At 39.8% G+C, this 20,214-nt stretch overlaps 1 protein-coding gene across 1 annotated transcript in view; it reads left to right on the top strand.

The window, feature by feature from the left end:
- Positions 1 to 20,214, top strand: part of FAM120C (family with sequence similarity 120C) — a 110,846-nt gene that overhangs the window by 19,535 nt on the left and 71,097 nt on the right. The window contains exons 2-3 of the mRNA XM_030305314.1: positions 12,396 to 12,642; positions 13,973 to 14,055. Coding sequence (XP_030161174.1) covers positions 12,396 to 12,642; positions 13,973 to 14,055 — 330 coding nt within the window. The remainder of the gene's footprint in view (positions 1 to 12,395; positions 12,643 to 13,972; positions 14,056 to 20,214) is intronic.

The raw sequence follows: 20,214 nt of genomic DNA, 5'->3' as shown, positions 1-20,214 counted from the left end.
AGGGAGATAGAATCCCAAGCAGGCTCTGTTCTGTCAGCGCACCCTGATACATGGCTCAAACCCAGGAACTGGCTGAAATCAAAAGGATGCTTAACTGACTGAGCAACCCAGGCACCCCCACAAATATACCTTTTAAAATCTGGGAGCATACTGGGACACCTAGATTGCTCAGTTGGTTAAGCATCCGACTAGACTTCAGTTCATGTCATGATCTCAGGGTTGTGAGATGGAGCCCTGCATTGAGTTCCTCGCTGGGTGTGGAACCTGCTTAACACTCTCTCCAGGCACCCGGTGGCTCAGTTAGTTGAGCTTCCAACTTCGGCTCAGGGCATGATCTCACAGTTTGTGAGTTCGAGCCCCACATCAGGCACACTGCTGTCAGCAGAGCCCACTTCTCTGTCCCCCTCTCTCTCTGCCTTTCCCCTGCTCACATTCGCTCTCTCTCAAAAAAACATTTTTTAAAAATATTCTCTCTCTCTCTCTCTTTCTGTGTGTGTGTGTGTGTGTGTGTGTGTGTGTGCGCGCGCGCGCGTGCATGTGTGCGTGCCTGGGTGGCTCAGTTAGTTTGGCGTCCGACTCTTGATTTCAGCTCAGGTCGTGATCTCACAATTTGTGAGATTGATCCCCGCCTCAGGTTGTGTGTTGAGAGTGCGGAGCCTGCTTGGGATTCTCTCTCTCCCTCTCTCTGCTCCTCGGCTGCTTGCATGCGGTCTCTCTCAAAATAAATAAACATTTTTTTTAAATGGTTGCATACTAAATTTGTACTTTGCTTTTTTCATTTATTGTATCATGCTTTTTTCATTTATTGTATCATGCTGTTTTCCATGTGAGTACATAAAGTTTTAATTTTTTATGGTCCCACCGTGTTCCATTTTACACATATGTTATAATATATGGATAGTCCCTTATTGATGGGCAATTAGATTTTTCCAGTTTTTAGCTATTATAATAATGCTACAATGAATACTTGTACAGTTGCAATGCTCTTGCTTATACAAGCACTTGCAGTGTTGTTCCAAGTGCTTTACATATCTAAAAGATGAATGTGTAGAAACAAAATTACCAGGTCAAAAGGTATGTTCATTTGTAGTTTTGACAGATCTTGCCAGATTTTTCTCCAAAGACATTGTATCATTTACACACCTACCTTCAATATTTGCGAGTGCCTGTTTCCCTTACCAGTGTAGTATTTGGTAATCTTCTAGGTGAAAAACCCTCTTTCAGCATTGTTTTAATTTTTACTTCTTATCACAAATGAGTTTTATCATCTTTTTATATGCTTACAATCTACTTGTGGTTCCTTTTTTGTGAACTGTTTTCTTGTGTTGTTAGGCTTTTTAAAAATTTTCTGTTAGAGGAATTAGCCCTCTATACTATGAGTTGCAATTTTTGTGGTTTGTGGGTTTTTTTTTGCAATTTGTCATTTGTCCTTTGAGTTTACTTACATTGGCTTTTCCTAAACATAAATGTTTTATTTTTATTTAGTCAAGAAGGTTGATCTTCCTCTTTACTGTTACTGGTTTTTCTCTTATATGTAAACTTCGAAACTATTATATGTAAACTCTGAAATTATTTTTAAAAATTCTACATGGAGTCTTCTATTATTTTTATAGTTATCCCAGTTAAAGTATGAGGAATGGATCTAATTGTTCTCGAATAAATGTCCAGTTATTCCAACACCATCTGTTGACTAATCCATATTAACTGTGTAATTTAAAAAGTGAGTTATGGATTTTGTAACAATTAAATGGCATTTAATAAAGTCAAGGGCAACTGTTACAAGATATGTAGAAGCTGTATCATCCAAATGCAGCATGTGGACCCTTTTTGGATCCTTATTTGAACAAACCAAATGTCAAAAAACATTTTTAAGGCAATCTTGGAAAATAGAGTAGCTACTGGATATTATGGTATTAAGAAACTTGTTAACTTTGGTGAAATACTAGTATTATTTTAAAAGTATTTATCTGTTACATATAAGGAATGAAGTATTTATAGGTGATTTGATATCTGCAATTTGCTTGAAAGTATGCCAGAAATGACCAATAATCATATGAAAAGATGCTCAACATAACTATCAGAGAATGCAAATGAAAACCACAATGAGATATCACCTCATACCCATTAGGATGGCTACTATAAAAGGAAACAAAAGAAAAGAACCAGGAGTTGGTGAGGTTGTGGAGAAGTTAGAACCCTTGTACACTGTTGGTGGGAATATAAAATGGCACAACCCCTATGGAAAGTAGTATGGAGTTTCTTTCAAAAAATTAAAAATAGGGGCGCCTGGGTGGCGCAGTCGGTTAAGCGTCCGACTTCAGCCAGGTCACGATCTCGCAGTCCGTGAGTTCGAGCCCCGCGTCGGGCTCTGGGCTGATGGCTCGGAGCCTGGAGCCTGTTTCCGATTCTGTGTCTCCCTCTCTCTCTGCCCCTCCCCCGTTCATGCTCTGTCTCTCTCTGTCCCAAAAATAAATAAACGTTGAAAAAAAAAATTAAAAATAAAACTACCATATGATTGGGGTGCCTGGGTGGCGCAGTCGGTTAAGCGTCCGACTTCAGCCAGGTCACGATCTCACGGTCCGTGAGTTCGAGCCCCGCGTCAGGCTCTGGGCTGATGGCTCGGAGCCTGGAGCCTGTATCCGATTCTGTGTCTCCCTCTCTCTCTGCCCCTCCCCCGTTCATGCTCTGTCTCTCTCTGTCCCAAAAATAAATAAACGTTGAAAAAAAAAATTCTTTAAAAAACTACCATATGATTAAGCAATTGTACTTCTGAGTATTTATCCAAAAGAACTGAAAACAGGATCTTGAAGAGAGATTTGCACATCTATGTTTATAGCAGCACTATTCACAATAGCCAAGAAGTGGAAGCAACCCATATGTCCATTCAGTGATGAACAGATGAAGAAAATGTAGTATGTACATACAATGGAATATTATTTTAGCCTTAAAAGGGAAGGAAATCCTGTCACATGCTACAAAGTGAATGAACCTTGAGAACATTGTTAAATGAAATGTCAGTCATAAAAAGATAAATACTGTATAGTTCCACTTATATGAGGTATCTAGTCAAATTAATTGAAACAGAAAGTAGGATGGTGGTTGCCAGAAGCTGGGGAAGGCGGAAACAGAGAGTTGTTGTTTAATGGGTATAGAGTTTCAGATTTGCAGGATTAAAAAGTCCTGGAGATCTGTTTCACAACAATATGAGTAAACAACACTACTGAACTATACACGTAAAAATTGTTACATTGGTAAATTTTATGTTATGTGGTTTTTTAGTCACAATTTAAAAAGTGTATTTAAAATTGGCAGAACAAAAGCAGGGCACAGTAGATGAAACAAGAATGACTTAACATAGATAGTAGCTGAAACAGGATAATGGTATCATAGGGGTTTATTATGGTATTTTCTTTACCTTTGTATGTTTAAATTTTTCCATAATAAAAAGTTTTAAAAGGGAGAGTTCGGAAGCATGGGCATTGTGGACAGAGCTGAATTTTTTTTTTCTTCAATATATGAAGTTTATTGCCAAATTGGTTTCCATACAACACCCAGTGCTCATCCCAAAAGGTGCCCTCCTCAATACCCATCATCCACCCTCCCCTCCCTCCCACTCCCCATCAACCCTCAGTCTGTTCTCAGTTTTTAAGAGTCTCTTATGCTTTGGCTCTCTTCCACTCTAACCTCTTTTATTTTTCCTTCCCCTCCCCCATGGGTTTCTGTTAAGTTTCTCACGATCCACGTAAGAGTGAAACCATATGGTATCTGTCTTTCTCTGTATGGCTTATTTCACTTAGCATCACACTCTCCAGTTCCATCCATGTTGCTACAAAGGGCCATATTTCATTCTTTCTCATTGCCACATAGTACTCCATTGTGTATATAAACCACAATTTCTTTATCCATTCATCAGGTGATGGACATTTAGGCTCTTTCCATAATTCGGCTATTGTTGAGAGTGCTGCTATGAACATTGGGATACAAGTGCCCCTATGCATCAGTACTCCTGTATCCCTTGGGTAAATTCCTAGCAGTACTACTGCTGGGTCATAGGGTAGGTCAATTTTTAATTTTTTGAGGAACTTCCACACTGCTTTCCAGAGTGGCTGCACCAATTTGCATTCCCACCAACAGTGCAAGAGGGTTCCCGTTTCTCCACATCCTCTCCAGCATCTTTAGTCTCCTGATTTGTTCATTTCGGCCACCCTGACTGGCGTGAGGTGATATCTGAGTGTGGTTTTGATTTGTATTTCCCTGATGAGGAGCGACGTTGAGCATCTTTTCATGTGCCTGATGGGCATCTGGATGTCTTCTTTAGAGAAGTTTCTATTCATGTTTTCTGCCCATTTCTTCACTGGATTATTTATTTTTTTGGGTGTGGAGTTTGGTGAGCTCTTTATAGATTTTGGATACTAGCCCTTTGTCCGATATGTCATTTGCAAATATCTTTTCCCATTCCGTTGGTTGCCTTTTAGTTTTGTTGGTTGTTTCCTTTGCTGTGCAAAAGCTTTTTATCTTCATAAGGTCCCAGTAATTCATTTTTGCTTTTAATTCCCTTGCCTTTGGGGATGTGTCAAGTAAGAGATTGCTACGGCTGAGGTCAGAGAGGTCTTTTCCTGCTTTCTCCTCTAGGGTTTTAATGTTTTCCTGTCTCACATTCAGGTCCTTTATCCATTTTGAGTTTATTTTTGTGAATGGTGTGAGAAAGTGGTCTAGTTTCAACCTTCTGCATGTTGCTGTCCAGTTCTCCCAGCACCATTTGTTAAAGAGACTGTCTTTTTTCCATTGGATGTTCTTTCCTGCTTTGTCAAAGATGAGCTGGCCATACGTTTGTGGGTCTAGTTCTGGGGTTTCTATTCTATTCCATTGGTCTATGTGTCTGTTTTTGTGCCAATATCATGCTGTCTTGATGATTACAGCTTTGTAGTAGAGGCTAAAGTCTGGGATTGTGATGCCTCCCGCTTTGGTCTTCTTCAAAATTCCTTTGGCTATTCGGGGCCTTTTGTGGTTCCATGTGAATTTTAGGATTGCTTGTTCTAGCTTCGAGAACAATGCTGGTGCATTTTTGATTGGGATTGCATTGAATGTGTAGATAGCTTTGGGTAGTATTGACATTTTGACAATATTTATTCTTCCAATCCATGAGCAGCGAATGTCTTTCCATTTCTTTATATCTTCTTCAATTTCCTTCATAAGCTTTCTATAGTTTTCAACATACAGATCTTTTGCATCTTTGGTTAGGTTTATTGCTAGGTATTTTATGCTTCTTGGTGCAATTGTGAATGGGATCAGTTTCTTTGTCTTTCTGTTGCTTCGTTATTAGTGTATAAGAATGCAACTGATTTCTGTACATTGATTTTGTATCCTACAACTTTGCTAAATTCATGGAACAGTTCTAGCAGACTTCTGGCGGAGTCTATCGGATTTTCCATGTATAATATCATGTCATCTGCAAAAAGTGAAAGCTTAACTTCATCTTGCCAATTTTGATGACTTTGAATTCTTTTTGTTGCCTGATTGCTGATCCTAGAACTTCCAACACTATGTTAAACAACAGAGGTGAGAGTGGACATCCCTGTCGTGTTCCTGATCTCAGGGAAAAAGCTCTCAGTTTTTCCCCATTGAGGATGATGTTAGCTGTGGGCTTTTCATAAATGGATTTTATGATCTTTAAGTATGTTCCTTCTATCCCGACTTTCTCAAGGGTTTTTATTAAGAAAGGATGCTGAATTTTGTCAAATGCCTTTTCTGCATCAATTGACAGGATCATAAGGTTCTTTTCTTTTATTAATGTGATGTATCACATTGATTGATTTGCAAATGTTGAACCAGCCCTGCATCCCAGGAATGAATCCCACTTGATCATGGTGAATAATTCTTTTTATATGCTGTTGAATTCAATTTGCTAGTATCTTATTGAGAATTTTTGCATCCATATTCATCAGGGATATTGGCCTGTCGTTCTCTTTTTTTACTGGGTCTCTGTCTGGTTTAGGAATCAAAGTAATACTGGCTTCATAGAATGAGTCTGGAAGTTTTCCTTCCCTTTCTATTTTTTGGAATAGCTTGAGAAGGATAGGTATTATCTCTGCTTTAAACGTCTGGTAGAACTCTCCTGGGAAGCCATCTGGTCCTGGACTCTTATTTGTTGGGAGATTTTTGATAACTGATTCAATTTCTTCGCTGGTTATGGGTCTGTTCAAGCTTTCTATTTCCTCCTGATTGAGTTTTGGAAGTGTGTGGGTGTTTAGGAATTTGTCCATTTCTTCCAGGTTGTCCAGTGTGTGGGCATATAATTTTTCATCGTATTCCCTGATAATTGCTTGTATCTCTGAGGGATTGGTTGTAATAATTCCATTTTCATTCATGATTTTATCTATTTGGGTCATCTCCCTTTTCTTTTTGAGAGCCTGGCTAGAGGTTTATCAATTTTGTTTATTTTTTCAAAAAACCAACTCTTGGGGGCGCCTGGGTGGCGCAGTCGTTTAAGCGTCCGACTTCAGCCAGGTCATGATCTCGCGGTCCGTGAGTTCGAGCCCCGCGTCAGGCTCTGGGCTGATGGCTCGGAGCCTGGAGCCTGTTTCCGATTCTGTGTCTCCCTCTGTCTCTGCCCCTCCCCCGTTCATGCTCTGTCTCTCTCTGTCCCAAAAATAAATAAAAACGTTGAAAAAAAATAAAAAAAAAAAAAACAACTCTTGGTTTCGTTGATCTGCTCTACAGTTTTTTTTAGATTCTATATTGTTTATTTCTGCTCTGATCTTTATTATTTCTCTTCTTCTGCTGGATTTAGGCTGCCTTTGCTGTTCTGCTTCTATTTCCTTTAGGTGTGCTGTTAGCTTTTGTATTTGTATTTGTATTTTTCTTGTTTCTTGAGATAGGCCTGCATTGCAATGTATTTTCCTCTCAGGACTGCCTTTGCTGCATCCCAAAGCGTTTGGATTGTTGTATTTTCATTTTCGTTTGTTTCCATATGTTTTTTAATTTCTTCTCTAATTGCCTGGTTGACCCATTCATTCTTTAGTAGGGTGTTCTTTAACCTCGATGGTTTTGGAGGTTTTCCAGACTTTTTCCTGTGGTTGATTTCAAGCTTCATAGCATTGTGGTCTGAAAGTATGCATGGTATGATCTCAATTCTTGTATACTTATGAAGGGCTGTTTGTGACCCAGTATGTGATCTATCTTGGAGAATGTTCCATGTGCACTCGAGAAGAAAGTATATTCTGTTGCTTTGGGATGCAGAGTTCTAAATATATCTGTCAAGTCCATCTGATCCAATGTATCATTCAGGGCCCTTGTTTATTGACCGTGTGTCCAGATGATCTATCCACTGTTGTAAGTGGGGTGTTAAAGTCCCCTGCAATTACCACATTCTTATCAATAAGGTTGCTTATGTTTGTGAGTAATTCTTTTATATATTTGAGAGCTCCCATATTCAGTGCATAGACATTTATAATTGTTAGCTCTTCCTGATGGATAGACCCTGTGATTATTATATAATGCCCTTCTTCATCTCTTGTTACAGCCTTTAATTTAAAGTCTAGTTTGTCTGATATAAGTATGGCTACTCCAGCTTTCTTTTGACTTCCAGTGGCATGATAAATAGTTCTCCATCCCCTCACTCTCAATCTGAAGGTGTCCTCAGGTCTAAAATGAGTCTCTTGTAGACAGCAAATAGATGGGTCTTGTTTTTTTATCCATTCTGATACCCTATGTCTTTTGGTTGGCGCATTTAATCCATTTACATTCAGTGTTATTATAGAAAGTTACGGGTTTAGAGTCATTGTGATGTCCGTAGGTTTCATGCTTGTAGCGATGTCTCTGGTACTTTGTCTCACAGGATTCCCCTTAGGATCTCTTGTAGGGCTGGTTTAGTGGACGAATTCCTTCAGTTTTTGTTTGTTTGGGAAGACCTTTATCTCTCCTTCTATTCTAAATGACAGACTTGCTGGATAAAGGATTCTCGGCTGCATATTTTTTCTGTTCATCACAATGAAGATTTCCTGCCATTCCTTTCTGGCCTGCCAAGTTTCAGTAGAGAGATCGGTTATGAGTCTTATAGGTCTCCCTTTGTATGTTAGCGCACGTTTATCTCTAGCTGCTTTCAGAATTTTCTCTTTATCCCTGCATTTTGCCAGTTTCACTATGATATGTCATGCAGAAGATCGATTCAAGTTACGTCTGAAGGGAGTTCTCTGTGCCTCTTGGATTTCAATGCCTTTTTCCTTCCCCAGATCTGGGAAGTTCTCAGCTATTATTTCTTCAAGTACACCTTCAGCACCTTTCCCTCTCTCTTCCTCCTCTGCAATACCAATTATGCGTATATTATTTCTCTTTAGTGCATCACTTAGTTCTCTAATATTCCCCTCATACTCCTGGATTTTTTTATCTCTCTTTTTCTCAGCTTCTTCTTTTTCCATAATTTTACCTTCTTCTCTCCTCTGCCTCTTCAATCCGAGCCGTAGTTGTCTCCATTTTATTTTGCAGCTCATTGATAGCATTTTTTAGCTCCTCCTGGCTGTTCCTTAGTCCCTTGATCTCTGTAGCAAGAGATTCTCTGCTGTCCTTTATACTGTTTTCAAGCCCAGCAATTAATTTTATGACTATTATTCTAAATTCACTTTCTGTTATATTGTTTAAATCCTTTTTGATCAGTTCATTAGCTGTTGTTATTTCCTGGACGTTTTTCTGAGGAGAATTCTTCCGTTTCATCATTTTGGATAGTCCCTGGAGTGGTGCAGGACTGCAGGGCACTTCCCCTGTGCTGTCTTGAATAACTTGCGTTGGTGGGCGGGGCCGCCGTTAGACCTGATGTCTGCCCCCAGCCCACCGCTGGGGCCACAGTCAGACTGGTGTGTGCCTTCTCTTCCCCTCTTCTAGGGGTGGGATTCACTGTGGGGTGGCATGGCCCATCTGGGCTACTTGCACACTGCCAGGCTTGTGGTGCTGGGGATCTGGCGTATTAGCTGGGGTGGATTGGCCAGGTGCACAGGGGTGGGAGGGGAAGCCTCAGCTTGCTTTTCCTTCAGAGATCCGCTTCGCGAGGGGCCCTGCGGCACCGGGAGGGAGTCAGACCCACCGGAGGGATGGATCCGCAGAAGCACAGCGTTGGGTGTTTGTGTGGTGCAAGCAAGTTCCCTGGCAGGAACTGGTTCCCTTTGGGATTTTGGCTGGGGGATGGCCGAGGGAGATGGCGCTGGAGAGCGCCTTTGTTCCCTGCCAAGCTGAGCTCTGTCATCCGGGGCTCAACAACTCTCCCTCCCGTTGTCCTCCAACCCTCCCGTTCTCCGAGCAGAGCTGTTAGCTCATAACCTTCCAGATGTCAAGTCCTGCTTGCTGTCGGAACACACTCCATCCGGCCCCTCCGTCTTTGCCAGCCATACTCGGGGGCTCTGGCCGGTGGGACACCCCTCCACACCGGCTCCCTCCCGCCAGTCCGTGTAGCGCGCACCGCCTTGCCGCCCTTCCTACCCTCTTCCATGGGCCTCTCATCTGGGCTTGGCTCCAGAGACTCCATTCTGCTAGTCTTCTGGCAGTTTTCTGGGTAATTTAGGCAGGTGTAGGTGGAATCTAAGTGATCAGCAGGACACGCGGTGAGCCCAGCGTCCTCCTATGCTGCCATCTTCCCAGGATCCCAGAGCTGAATTTGATTTCTAGTTCCATTTTTTTTAATTGGGTTAAAAAAATTGGGAAATAATTCACATAATGGCATAAAATTTACAATTTTTTATGTACAATTCAGTTGTATTCACAGTTGTGTACAACTGTGACCACTAATTCCAGAACATTTTTATCACCCCAAAAGTGAACCCAGTACCCTCTACCACTCATTCTTCATTTCCCTTTTCCCCCAGTCCCTGGCAACCACTAATCTATTTTTCCATCTCTATGGATTTTCCTGTTATGGAATATTAATATAAAAAGGAATCATATAATATCTGGCCTTTGTGTCTGGCTTCTTGCACTCTGTAGTGGTTTTAAGGTTCATTTATGTTGTAGAATGAATCAGTACTTCATTCCTTTTTATAGCTAAGTAATATTCCCTTGTGTGGATATATCACATTTTGCTTAACCATTTTTCTGATGATGGACATTTGTTTTTGTTTTTTAATGTTTCTTTATTTTTGAGAGAGAGACTGAGACAGAGAATCCCACGCAGGCTCTGTGCTGTCAGCACAGAGCCAGACGTGAGACTCAAACCCACGAACTGTGAGATCATGACCTGAGACGGAATCAAGAGTCGGACACTCAACCTGAGCCACTGAGACACCTCTGTTGATGGACATTTGGAATGCTCTGTGGCCCTGAGCATGGCATCTCCTTTCTCTGAGCCTCAGTTTCCTCATCTGTAAGATGGGGCTTATAACGCTCACATTGTCTGATTGTGATGATGAGAGGGAAGGTTTCACACTTATACCCAGTACAGGCAAATGCTCAATAAGTGACTTGTATAAGAGGTATGCTGAAAAAAACTATCACCAGGGGGACAGCATAAACTGTACTCCTATCCTGACCCAATTGGAGTTTATCATAACTCTAGGTGTAAATATGTTGCAGTACAAAGTAAGGATTTTTGGTTCCTTTGTTTGGATATCAAACATATACAGACATTAGTTTGCTATCTGCTTATCAGTGTCCCTCCCCCTGTGGACTTAATGTGTGACATAACTATCTACTGTGACTAGACTCTCCATATCCTGGGAGAAACTTAATGCACTAAAATCCCTGTCAGACTCCAGAAAACTACCATTCTTTTATAATTTAAATGAAAAAAAAAAAAAACTAGGTCAGTTGAGTTCAACAAAAATATATAGGTCCACAGGCTCTAAAGCCAAAATCCAAGCTTTGTTCCTTCCAGTTATGTGACCTTAGGAATAGCAATGTAAAAATGGGAATGATAACAGTTATAGCCTTATAAGATTATTAAATGAATTAATGTGTGCAGAGTACTTGCAACATTGCTTAGCACATAGTACATGTTCAGTATCTGTTAGCTACTTTTATTCATATCATGCTCCAAGCATTATCTTGGAGCCCAAAATCGAGAGATAAATAAAGTCTCTGCAGTCAAGGAAGTTAGTGTGGTAGAACCAGTATGCAGATTATTTCAGTATGCTCTAAGTGCAGTGATAGAGGCATGCACAGGAAGACCACTTAACAGTCTATTATATAAAAAATAGTGCTTTCCAGGAAGAAGCCTGGTACAACGGAAAGTATGTATTCTCGAGTCAGAACAGCTTGGGTTTGAATCCTGTGTACACTTATTCATTATGCAGCTTTGAGGGGAGAGAACCTCTCATACTTTTAGTTTTCTCATTTCTAAAATGGGGTGAAGATTCTGACCTCTACCTGCTGGAAATGCCCTGTTTGGGTGCTCTGTGGTTTAAGGTGGTTCTAAAAAAAAGCAAGCAAGAAATTTTTTTTTTCTGTTTTTTTTTTTTTTAATTTTTTTTTCAACGTTTATTTATTTTCGGGACAGAGAGAGACAGAGCATGAACAGGGGAGGGGCAGAGAGAGAGGGAGACACAGAATCGGAAACAGGCTCCAGGCTCTGAGCCATCAGCCCAGAGCCCGACGCGGGGCTCAAACTCACAGAGCGCGAGATCGTGACCTGGCTGAAGTCGGACGTTTAACCGACTGCGCCACCCAGGCGCCCCGCAAGAAATTTTTTTAAAAGGAGTTAGATGAACTTAGAATCAGATTCTTACTATATGTTATTTAACCTCTCTGTATCTATTTCCACATGTAAGTTTTTTTATCCTTATCTACCTTGCTCAGAACAACCATGGTTGTTCTGACAATGAGATAATGTATGTAAAGTATATGTGGCATTTCAAAGGTGCTAAGCAATACATAATAGTTTTATTTCTAACAAAGATATCTTCTGTTATTGTTTAAGGTGAAAACTTAAGTAATATATACCATGTTAATTTCAGTATTCTTTTTTTTCAATTTATTTATTTTGAGAGGGAGAGAGAGAGCACGTGCTGGTGGGGCAGAGAGAGAGAGGGAGACAGAGAATCCCAAGCAGGCTCCACACTGTCAACACGGAGCCCGATGTAGGGCTCGAACTCATGAACCTGTGCCAAAACCAAGAGTCAAACACTTAACCTACTGAGCCACCCAGGCTCCCTAATTTCAGTATTCTTTTGAAGAGCCTCACACGACAGTTTCATGAAAGGACTGGGCATTTAAATGGATACATGGATGGTGATGTCTTTGTTTATAGTAAGAATAATCAAGTTCAAAGATGAGAAAGACTTTTTTTGAAGAGTATTGTGTTCAACCATTTGTGATCTTAAATTCAACAAACTATAAAATATAGTTGCTAACCTGGACTTCTAACCAAATATATCAGTTTCTGTTGCATGATATGTTCTTCTCTCCTTCCCTCCTAGGTCTTTCAGAGCCTTGAAGACCACCATTTGGAAGTGGTGGCTTTTTTCAGGGAAAATGGCTTCCATGGCCTTCTTGCCCATGATTCCGAGTATGCCCTCTACAATATTCCCTCTTACTACAGTTCCCATGCTCTGAAGCTGAGCTGGAATGGGAAGAATCTCACTACCAATCAGTTCCTGATGCAGGAAGTAGCCAAGCAGCTGGGCTTGAAACGGATGAATTTTCCTATATTTGCTGCACTGCTCGGTAGGTATCCAAAGAAAAGACTCCAGTGATTGGTAAAGTTTCCTCTTCCAATGCTAAGACATGAAGACCAGAGCAATTTAGCCTGTCACTATTGAATTTATCTTTTTTAAAGTCCGCATGACAAAACACTATGCTGGGGAAAACCCAGCAGTCTTTTGGGCTTCTTACTAGAAACTCGGCATCTTTGTCTTATGAATTTAATACAGGATATTCCAGAAAATATTTCAATTTTTCTAAAAACTTTTTTGTTATATTCCATTATTATTTTATGCAGAGCACTGTCTTAGGCTAAATGTTTTATTAGTCTTAGATAGCTTTGGTTCCCCATTCAGAGCATGAGCATTTCTTTCCCTCTACCTCAATTTACTTTTTTTTTTTTTTTTTTGGCTCTAGCACCTTTCCCCTCCGAATCTGTGTCTCAATTTAGATCAAGAACATAAACTGCTGTATATGTTTTTCTTTTTCTGTTGTGCTAACATTTTATTGTGAAAATTTCCAAACATACATCAAAATTGAAAGAATTTGGTAGTGAAAATCCTATATCTGCCACCAGTATTCCTGCCATTAAGATTTTCCTATATTTGCTTTATCATATATATCAGTCCAGTCTAGTCATCCATCAATTTATCTTTCAAAAATGCATTTAAAAGTAAATTACAGACAGGTGATTATGTTTTGAGTTGGTTTTCCATGTACTGACAGCATGATGGTTAATATGTTGTCTCAGGTGTAACCTCTGCTTATGATCCCAGTGGATTTGAGTTTGGTTCATATAACGGAGCCACCACAATTTTTAGAATTAGGCCTATGGCAAATTACTGAAGTTACACCTGCCTGGTTTCAATTTCCTTATCTGTGAAATAGAACAGTATATTTCATTGTGTTACTGACAATATTAAGTGAAATGAGATATATAAAACACCCAGCACTTACTGGGCAGTCAGTAATTGTAGCTGCTATTATAAAAAGTAGAATGATTAGGTAATAGATAATAGTATGTGCTTTGAAGTCCTCTTCTTATCCTGGTGTGGGCATTTAAGTCACCAAACTTAATGCTACTTTGTGCTAAGTCACCAAACTTGTCTGAACCTCAGTTACCTTATCTGTAAAATAGGGATAATAATACTACTGGCATGGTTATTATAAGGATGATACATATAATGCATAAGATACATAGTGGGTAATCAAAACATAGCTACTATAGATATTACATTGAAAATCTACAACTATGTGAATTATTTTATTATTTTCTTACCCAGAGGCCCTTTCATAGCCTGGAAGTTCTATGAATACATTTGTACTGTCAGTAAATGACAAATGTACTTTATAGGTAACCACATTCTCCCAGATGAGGACCTGGCTGCTTTTCACTGGAGCCTCTTGGGACCAGAACATCCCCTTGCATCACTTAAGGTAAAGTGTGCCCTTTCTTACCTATACATTCATGCCTAGGGGACATTAGGTTTTTTTCATCGGAGTTTTGATAGAATAATTGCCTTTCATTAGGCTTAAAATATTTCAAATACTTACAAAAAATTATAATTATGATCAAATCCTTAAAATCTTTTTTATTAACTTTTTATCTTAATTCCAGTGTAGTTAATATACAGTGTTAGATTATTCTCAGGTATACCATATAATGATTCAACAATTCCATTCATCACCCAGTACTCTTCACAACAAGTGCATTCCTTAAACCCCATCACTTATTTCACTTTTCAACCCCACCACCACCCACTTACAGAGTTTGTCCTCTATATAGTTACGAATCTGTTTCTTGGCTTATCTCCATCTTTTTTTCCCCTTTGATCATTTGTTTTCTTTTTCAAATTCCACACATGAGTGAAATTATATGCTGTTTGTCTTTCTCTGACTGAATTATTTCACTTAGCATTATATTCTCTAGATCCACCCATGTTGTTGCAAATGGCAAGATTTTGTTCTTTTTATGGGTGAATAACATGTATACACACACACACACACACACACTAATTCTTCTTTTTTAAAATTTATTTATTTAAATTCAAGTTAGTTAACACACAGTGTAGTATTGGTTTCAGGAGTAGAACCCAGTGATGCATAACTTACATATGACACCCAGTGCTCATCCCAACAAGTGCCCTCCTTAATGCTCACCACCCATTTAGCCCATCCCACCCCCCACCTCCCCTCCAGCAACCCTCAGTTTGTTTTCTGTATTTAAGAGTCTCTTATGGTTTGCTACCTTCTCTGTATCTTATTTTTCCTTCCTTCCTCTCTCCCTGAGAAAAAATCCCACACCTGCACAGTGTGTAGAATCTATGGTGTAGCACTGCTAAAACCAGCAAAGGTTGTATTCCCTCTGGGTGTGCCTCTGTCCCATGATGATGAAAAAGGCCTTTTGCTGGCACCTGCATGGTGTTTTGTCCTTGGGGAGGCAATAAACCCTTTTCCAAAAGTACTCCAGGAAGGGGACTGTTCTCTCCCAGTGTGCCCCAGAGATTCCTACACTAGGCTATGCACTCCAGAGCTAGCTCCCTCCTCCCCAGGAATGTGTGCCATAGCTCCGCTCCAGAGAAAGTCACGCACTTCCAAAACCTGAGTTTGAGCTCCAAATGCTGTTTAAGAAAAAACTGGGACACTCAGTACTTTTCGCCCCAAGACCATGATCCAGAGAGGTTTTCCTCTTGTTGTAACTTGATCCTACACTTTCTCAACCCATGTGTCTTTCTCTCCCTTTTGTCTCTCCATGGAAAGGGTTTCCTCCCCTCCACAGCACCACAATTTTTCTCTTCCCCAGTTCACTTCCACATACTTCACACCTGCCATGCTGTCTCCCTCCAACTGTGGAGGTCCTTCGGTCAGTCCACAGATCGATTTCCTGGGTATTCCAAATAATGTAACCTCAGTACAGCTCTGTTTGAGGGAGGAGGAAAGCCCAGGGTCCCCCTATTTGGCTGCCATCTTAACTCCTCTTATGCTATTTCTTCTTTATCCATTCATCTGTCAGTGGACCCTTGGGCTACTTCCATATCTTTTTTTTTATTAAAAAAATTTTTAATGTTTATTTATTTTTGGAAGAGAGAGAGAAACAAAGCATGAGTGGGGAGGGGCAGAGAGAGGGAGACACAGAATCTGAAGCAGGCTCCAGGCTCCCAGCACAGAGCCCAACATGGGGCTCAAACCCATGAACCACGAGATCATGATCTGAGCTGAAGTCAGATGCTCAACCGAGACACCCAGGTGCCCCAGGCCACTTCCATATCTTGACTATTGTAAATAATGTTGCCATAAACATGGGGGTGCATGTATCCCTTTGAATTAGTGTTTTTGTATTTGTGTAAATACCCAGTAGTGCAATTACTGGATTATGAGGTTGTTCTATTTTTAACTTTCTGAGGAAACTCCATACTGTTTTCCACAGTGGCTGCACCACTTTGCATTCCCATGAACAGTTCATGAATGTTCCTTTTTCTCCACATCCTCGCCAACACTTGTTGTTTCTTGTGTTTTCGATTTTAGCCATCCTGACAGGTGTGAGGTGATATCTCATTGTTAGTTTTGATTTGCAATTCCCTGATGATAAGTGATGTTGAACATGTTTTCATGTGTCTGTTGGCAATGTGTATGTCTTCTTTGGAGAAATATCTGTTCATGTCTTTTGCCTACTTTTTAATTGGATTATTTGTTTTTTGGGGTGTTATTTAAGTTCTTTATATATTTGGATACTAACCCTTTTTCATATGTGTCATTTGCAAATATCTTCTCCTATTCAGTAGGTTATCTTTAGTTTTGTGGATTATTTCCTTTTCTGTGCAGAAGCTTTTTATTTTGATGTAGTCCCAATAATTTATTTTTGCTTTTATTTCCCTTGCCTCATGAGACATGTCTAGAAAAATGTTGGTATGGCTGATGTCAGAGAAATTACTGCTTATGCTCTCTTCAAGGATTTTTAGGGCTTCAGGTCTCACATTTAATCCATTTTGAATTTATTTTTGTGTATGGTGTAAAAAAGTGGACTATTTTCATTCTTTTTCATGTAGTTGTCCAGTTTTCTCAACATCATTTGTTGAAGAGAATACCTTTAATATTTTAAGGATTCATACAGATCTATGAAGTCAAATACTAATACCCCAGTAAATGAAATAATGAGCAAAAGACTGAAGCAGACAATTCACAAAAGAAGAAATACAATGGCCAGTACTATGACTAGATAGATGTTAAATCTCACTAGTGATCAGTCATGCAAATGAAATTATTTTTTTAACCTAATAGTTTGGCAAATATTGAAAAATTAGTGTACCTACTCCTTTTGAGGCTATGTTGAGAGTAATACTCATACACTTCTGATGGTAGTTTAAGTTGCTGAATATATTACTTTTCTCTAGTTCTTTCACTCTGCTAGTTCATACCTTTTCCTCTCTCCTAACGCCTCTAATACTCCCTCCTCCTTGTTCCCTCAGCTCATGAGCTGGCTACATATTTCACTGACAAAATGTAAGCATTTGGAACAGAATTTCCACCAGCTCCTACCCTTTCATCTTCTCACCCACGTGCATCTGTGTGCCCACTTGTTCTGCCTGCCTTGTGTTAACCGTGGATGACCTGTCCTTGTTCCCATCTAAGGCCAACCTCTCTACGTACATGCCAAATCGCATCCCCTCTTACTAACTTAAGGTCATCCCTTTTGCAAGTCTTCCCTCTTTCTCCTGCATCAATTTTTCTGTCTTCATTGAATTTTTCCCATCCCATATATAAGCATGCATCCATCTTAAAAAATAAAGCAAATTCTGCTCTTGACCTTAGTTCCTCCACTGAAGCTACTATTCCATATTTCTTCTTCTCTTCTAGCCCATATTTCTTCTTCCCTTATCGCAAAGCCTCCTATAGAGTCGTCTATACTTGAGGTGTTTATTATTCCTTTTCCCTACTCTCTCTCAATCTGCTTTGCAGAAATGGCTCTTGATGAGCTCAAGGTGTTAATAAACCTCGATGTTAATAATCTAACGGCCAGCTTTCAGTGTTCATCATATTTGACCAATCAGCAGCATTTGACCCATTTGCTCGCTTCCTCTTCCTTAGAACGTGTTCTTCACTTAGCTTTAAGGACACCACTCTCTTCTAGTTTCCTTCCTATTTCACTGGCTGCTCCTGTTTCCTTTGCTACTTCTTTTTCTTCTTTTCTTATCTTTGGAGTGACCCAGAATTCTATCCTTGGTCCCTTCTCTTAGTTCTACCTATACTTTCTGCCTTAATGGTTGATCTCATACAATATCATGACTTTAAGTATCATCTGTCCATTGATGACTCTTAAATATATGTCTCTAGTTTTTTAAATTTTTTTTGAGAGAGAGATGGAGGGAGAGCACGTGCATGAGTGGGAGAGAGGCAGAAGGAGAGGGAGAGAGAATCCTAAGTAGGTTCCATGCTGAGCACGGATTCAGGATGATGCAGGGCTCCATCCCACAACCCTGAAATCATGACCTGAATCGAAATCAAGAGTCAGATGCTCAACCAACTGAGCCACCCAGGCACCCCTCTATGTCTCTAGTTTTAACATGCCTCTTGAACTCCAAATCGTAATATCTAACAGCCTACTAAACACCTCAGGGTCATATATCCAAGTGGAAACTCATGATCTTTCCCCTAAATCTGTTCCTCTGAGAACCTTCCACATTTTCATTAATCACAATCTCATCCTTCTAGTTGCTCAGGCTAAAAACCATAGAGTCATCTCAGATTTCTTTCTCTCTTTCTTACACCCTGCATTTCCTCTGTAAGCAAATACCATCAGTTCTCCCTTCTATATATGTCCACTTCTAACCATTTTCATTGCTACTACCCTGGTCAACTCACCATTATTTCTTGCCTGGATTATTATAACAGCTTATTAACTGTTGGTTTTCTGTTTGCACTCTCCCCTCTCCCAAATCTATTCTCAATATAACAGCCAGAGTGATCCTTTTAAAACCTTATTCAGATCAGTCACTTCTCTAATTCAAAATCCTCCAGTGGCTTTCCACGTCACTCACTCAATCTTTACCATGGCCTACAAAGTCTTGTACTGACTGGCCTCTGTTACAGCTCTGATGTCATCTTCTCTTTTCTTTTGCTTGTAGAACCTTTGTATTTATTATTTTCTCCACTTGGAATTCTTTTTCCTCCCACATAACTATGTCCTCACCCTTACAGGTTTTCTCAAATGGCATTTTCTCAGTGAGGCCTTTCCTGACCATCTTATTTAACATTGCATGGTTGTATGCGTGCACACACACACACACACACACACACACACACACTTGCATTCCCATGCCCGTCTTCTGCTTAGATTTTCTCCAGCACTTACCTATATATAACATAGTATGCATTTTACTTATTTATTCTGTAAGATATCCTGACACACTTACCCTAGAATTTAATCTTCCATAAGGGCAGCAATATTTATCTTATTCACTGCTGTGTTCTTGGTGCCTATGACAGTGCCTAGTTAGTACACAGTAGGCAGTAAATATTTGTTGAAGGAATGAATGGTACAGCTTTTTGCCCAAACAATTTTATATAAAAAGCCTTTAAAAAGTTTATACCCTTTGACTGAGTAACTACCATTTTAGGAAACTTGTAATTTAATAATTGGAATGTGAACAACAAATCATACCTACATTTTATCACATTAAAGAAAACCTGTATTTAAAATTTTTTCAAGCATCACAAAAGTAGATAAAATAATAATGTAGTGAATCACTATAGTAACATGTGTCCGAAGGCAAGGGAAACAAAAGTAAAAATGAATAGTGGGACCTACCTCATCAAGGTAAAATGGTTCTGCACAGCAAAGGAGACAATCAACAAAACTAAAAGGCAGCCAACAGAATGGGAGAAGATATTTGCAAATGACATATCAGATAAGGGTCATTATCCAAAATCTATAAAGAACTTACCAAACTCAACACCCAAAAAACAAATAATCCAGTGAAGAAATGGGTAGAAGGCATGAATAGACACTTTTCCAAAGAAGACATCTGGATGGCCAACAGACACATGAAAAGATGCTCAACATCACTCATCATCAGAGAAATACAAATCAAAACCACATTGAGATACCACCTCACACAGGTCAGAGTGGCTAAAATTAACAACTCAGGAAGCAACAGATATTGAAAAGGATGTGGAGAAAAGGGAACCCTCTTGCATTGTTGATGGGAATGCAAACTGGTGCAGCTGCTGTGGAAAACAGTGTGGAGGTTCCTCAAAAATAAATAAACGTTAAAAATTATTTAAAAAACTGAAAGCTGCCAAATGGTATTATGAAAGAAAACTGATTATGGCAGTGTCCTCAACTAGTGGTTATCTCTGTAGTAGGATTATAAATGATATGACGTTATCTTTCTTTATACTTTTTTGGGTTTTTTCCCCCAAGTGTTCTATGCTGAGAATTATGAGGAAAACTATTTTTTAATGTTTATTTACTTATTTTTGAGGGAGAGAGAGAGGAGCGGAGAGAGGGGGAGACAGAGAATCCCAAGCAGGCTCTGCACTGCCAGCGCAGAGCCCCACGCGGGGCTCAAACTCATGAACCGTGAGATCATGACCTGA

This window comes from Lynx canadensis, chromosome X, assembly GCF_007474595.2.
Source record: "Lynx canadensis isolate LIC74 chromosome X, mLynCan4.pri.v2, whole genome shotgun sequence".
NCBI classification, from domain to species: domain Eukaryota; kingdom Metazoa; phylum Chordata; class Mammalia; order Carnivora; family Felidae; genus Lynx; species Lynx canadensis.
The sequence above is the reverse complement of the archived record's forward strand: the minus strand, read 5'-3'. Positions and strand labels throughout refer to the sequence as shown.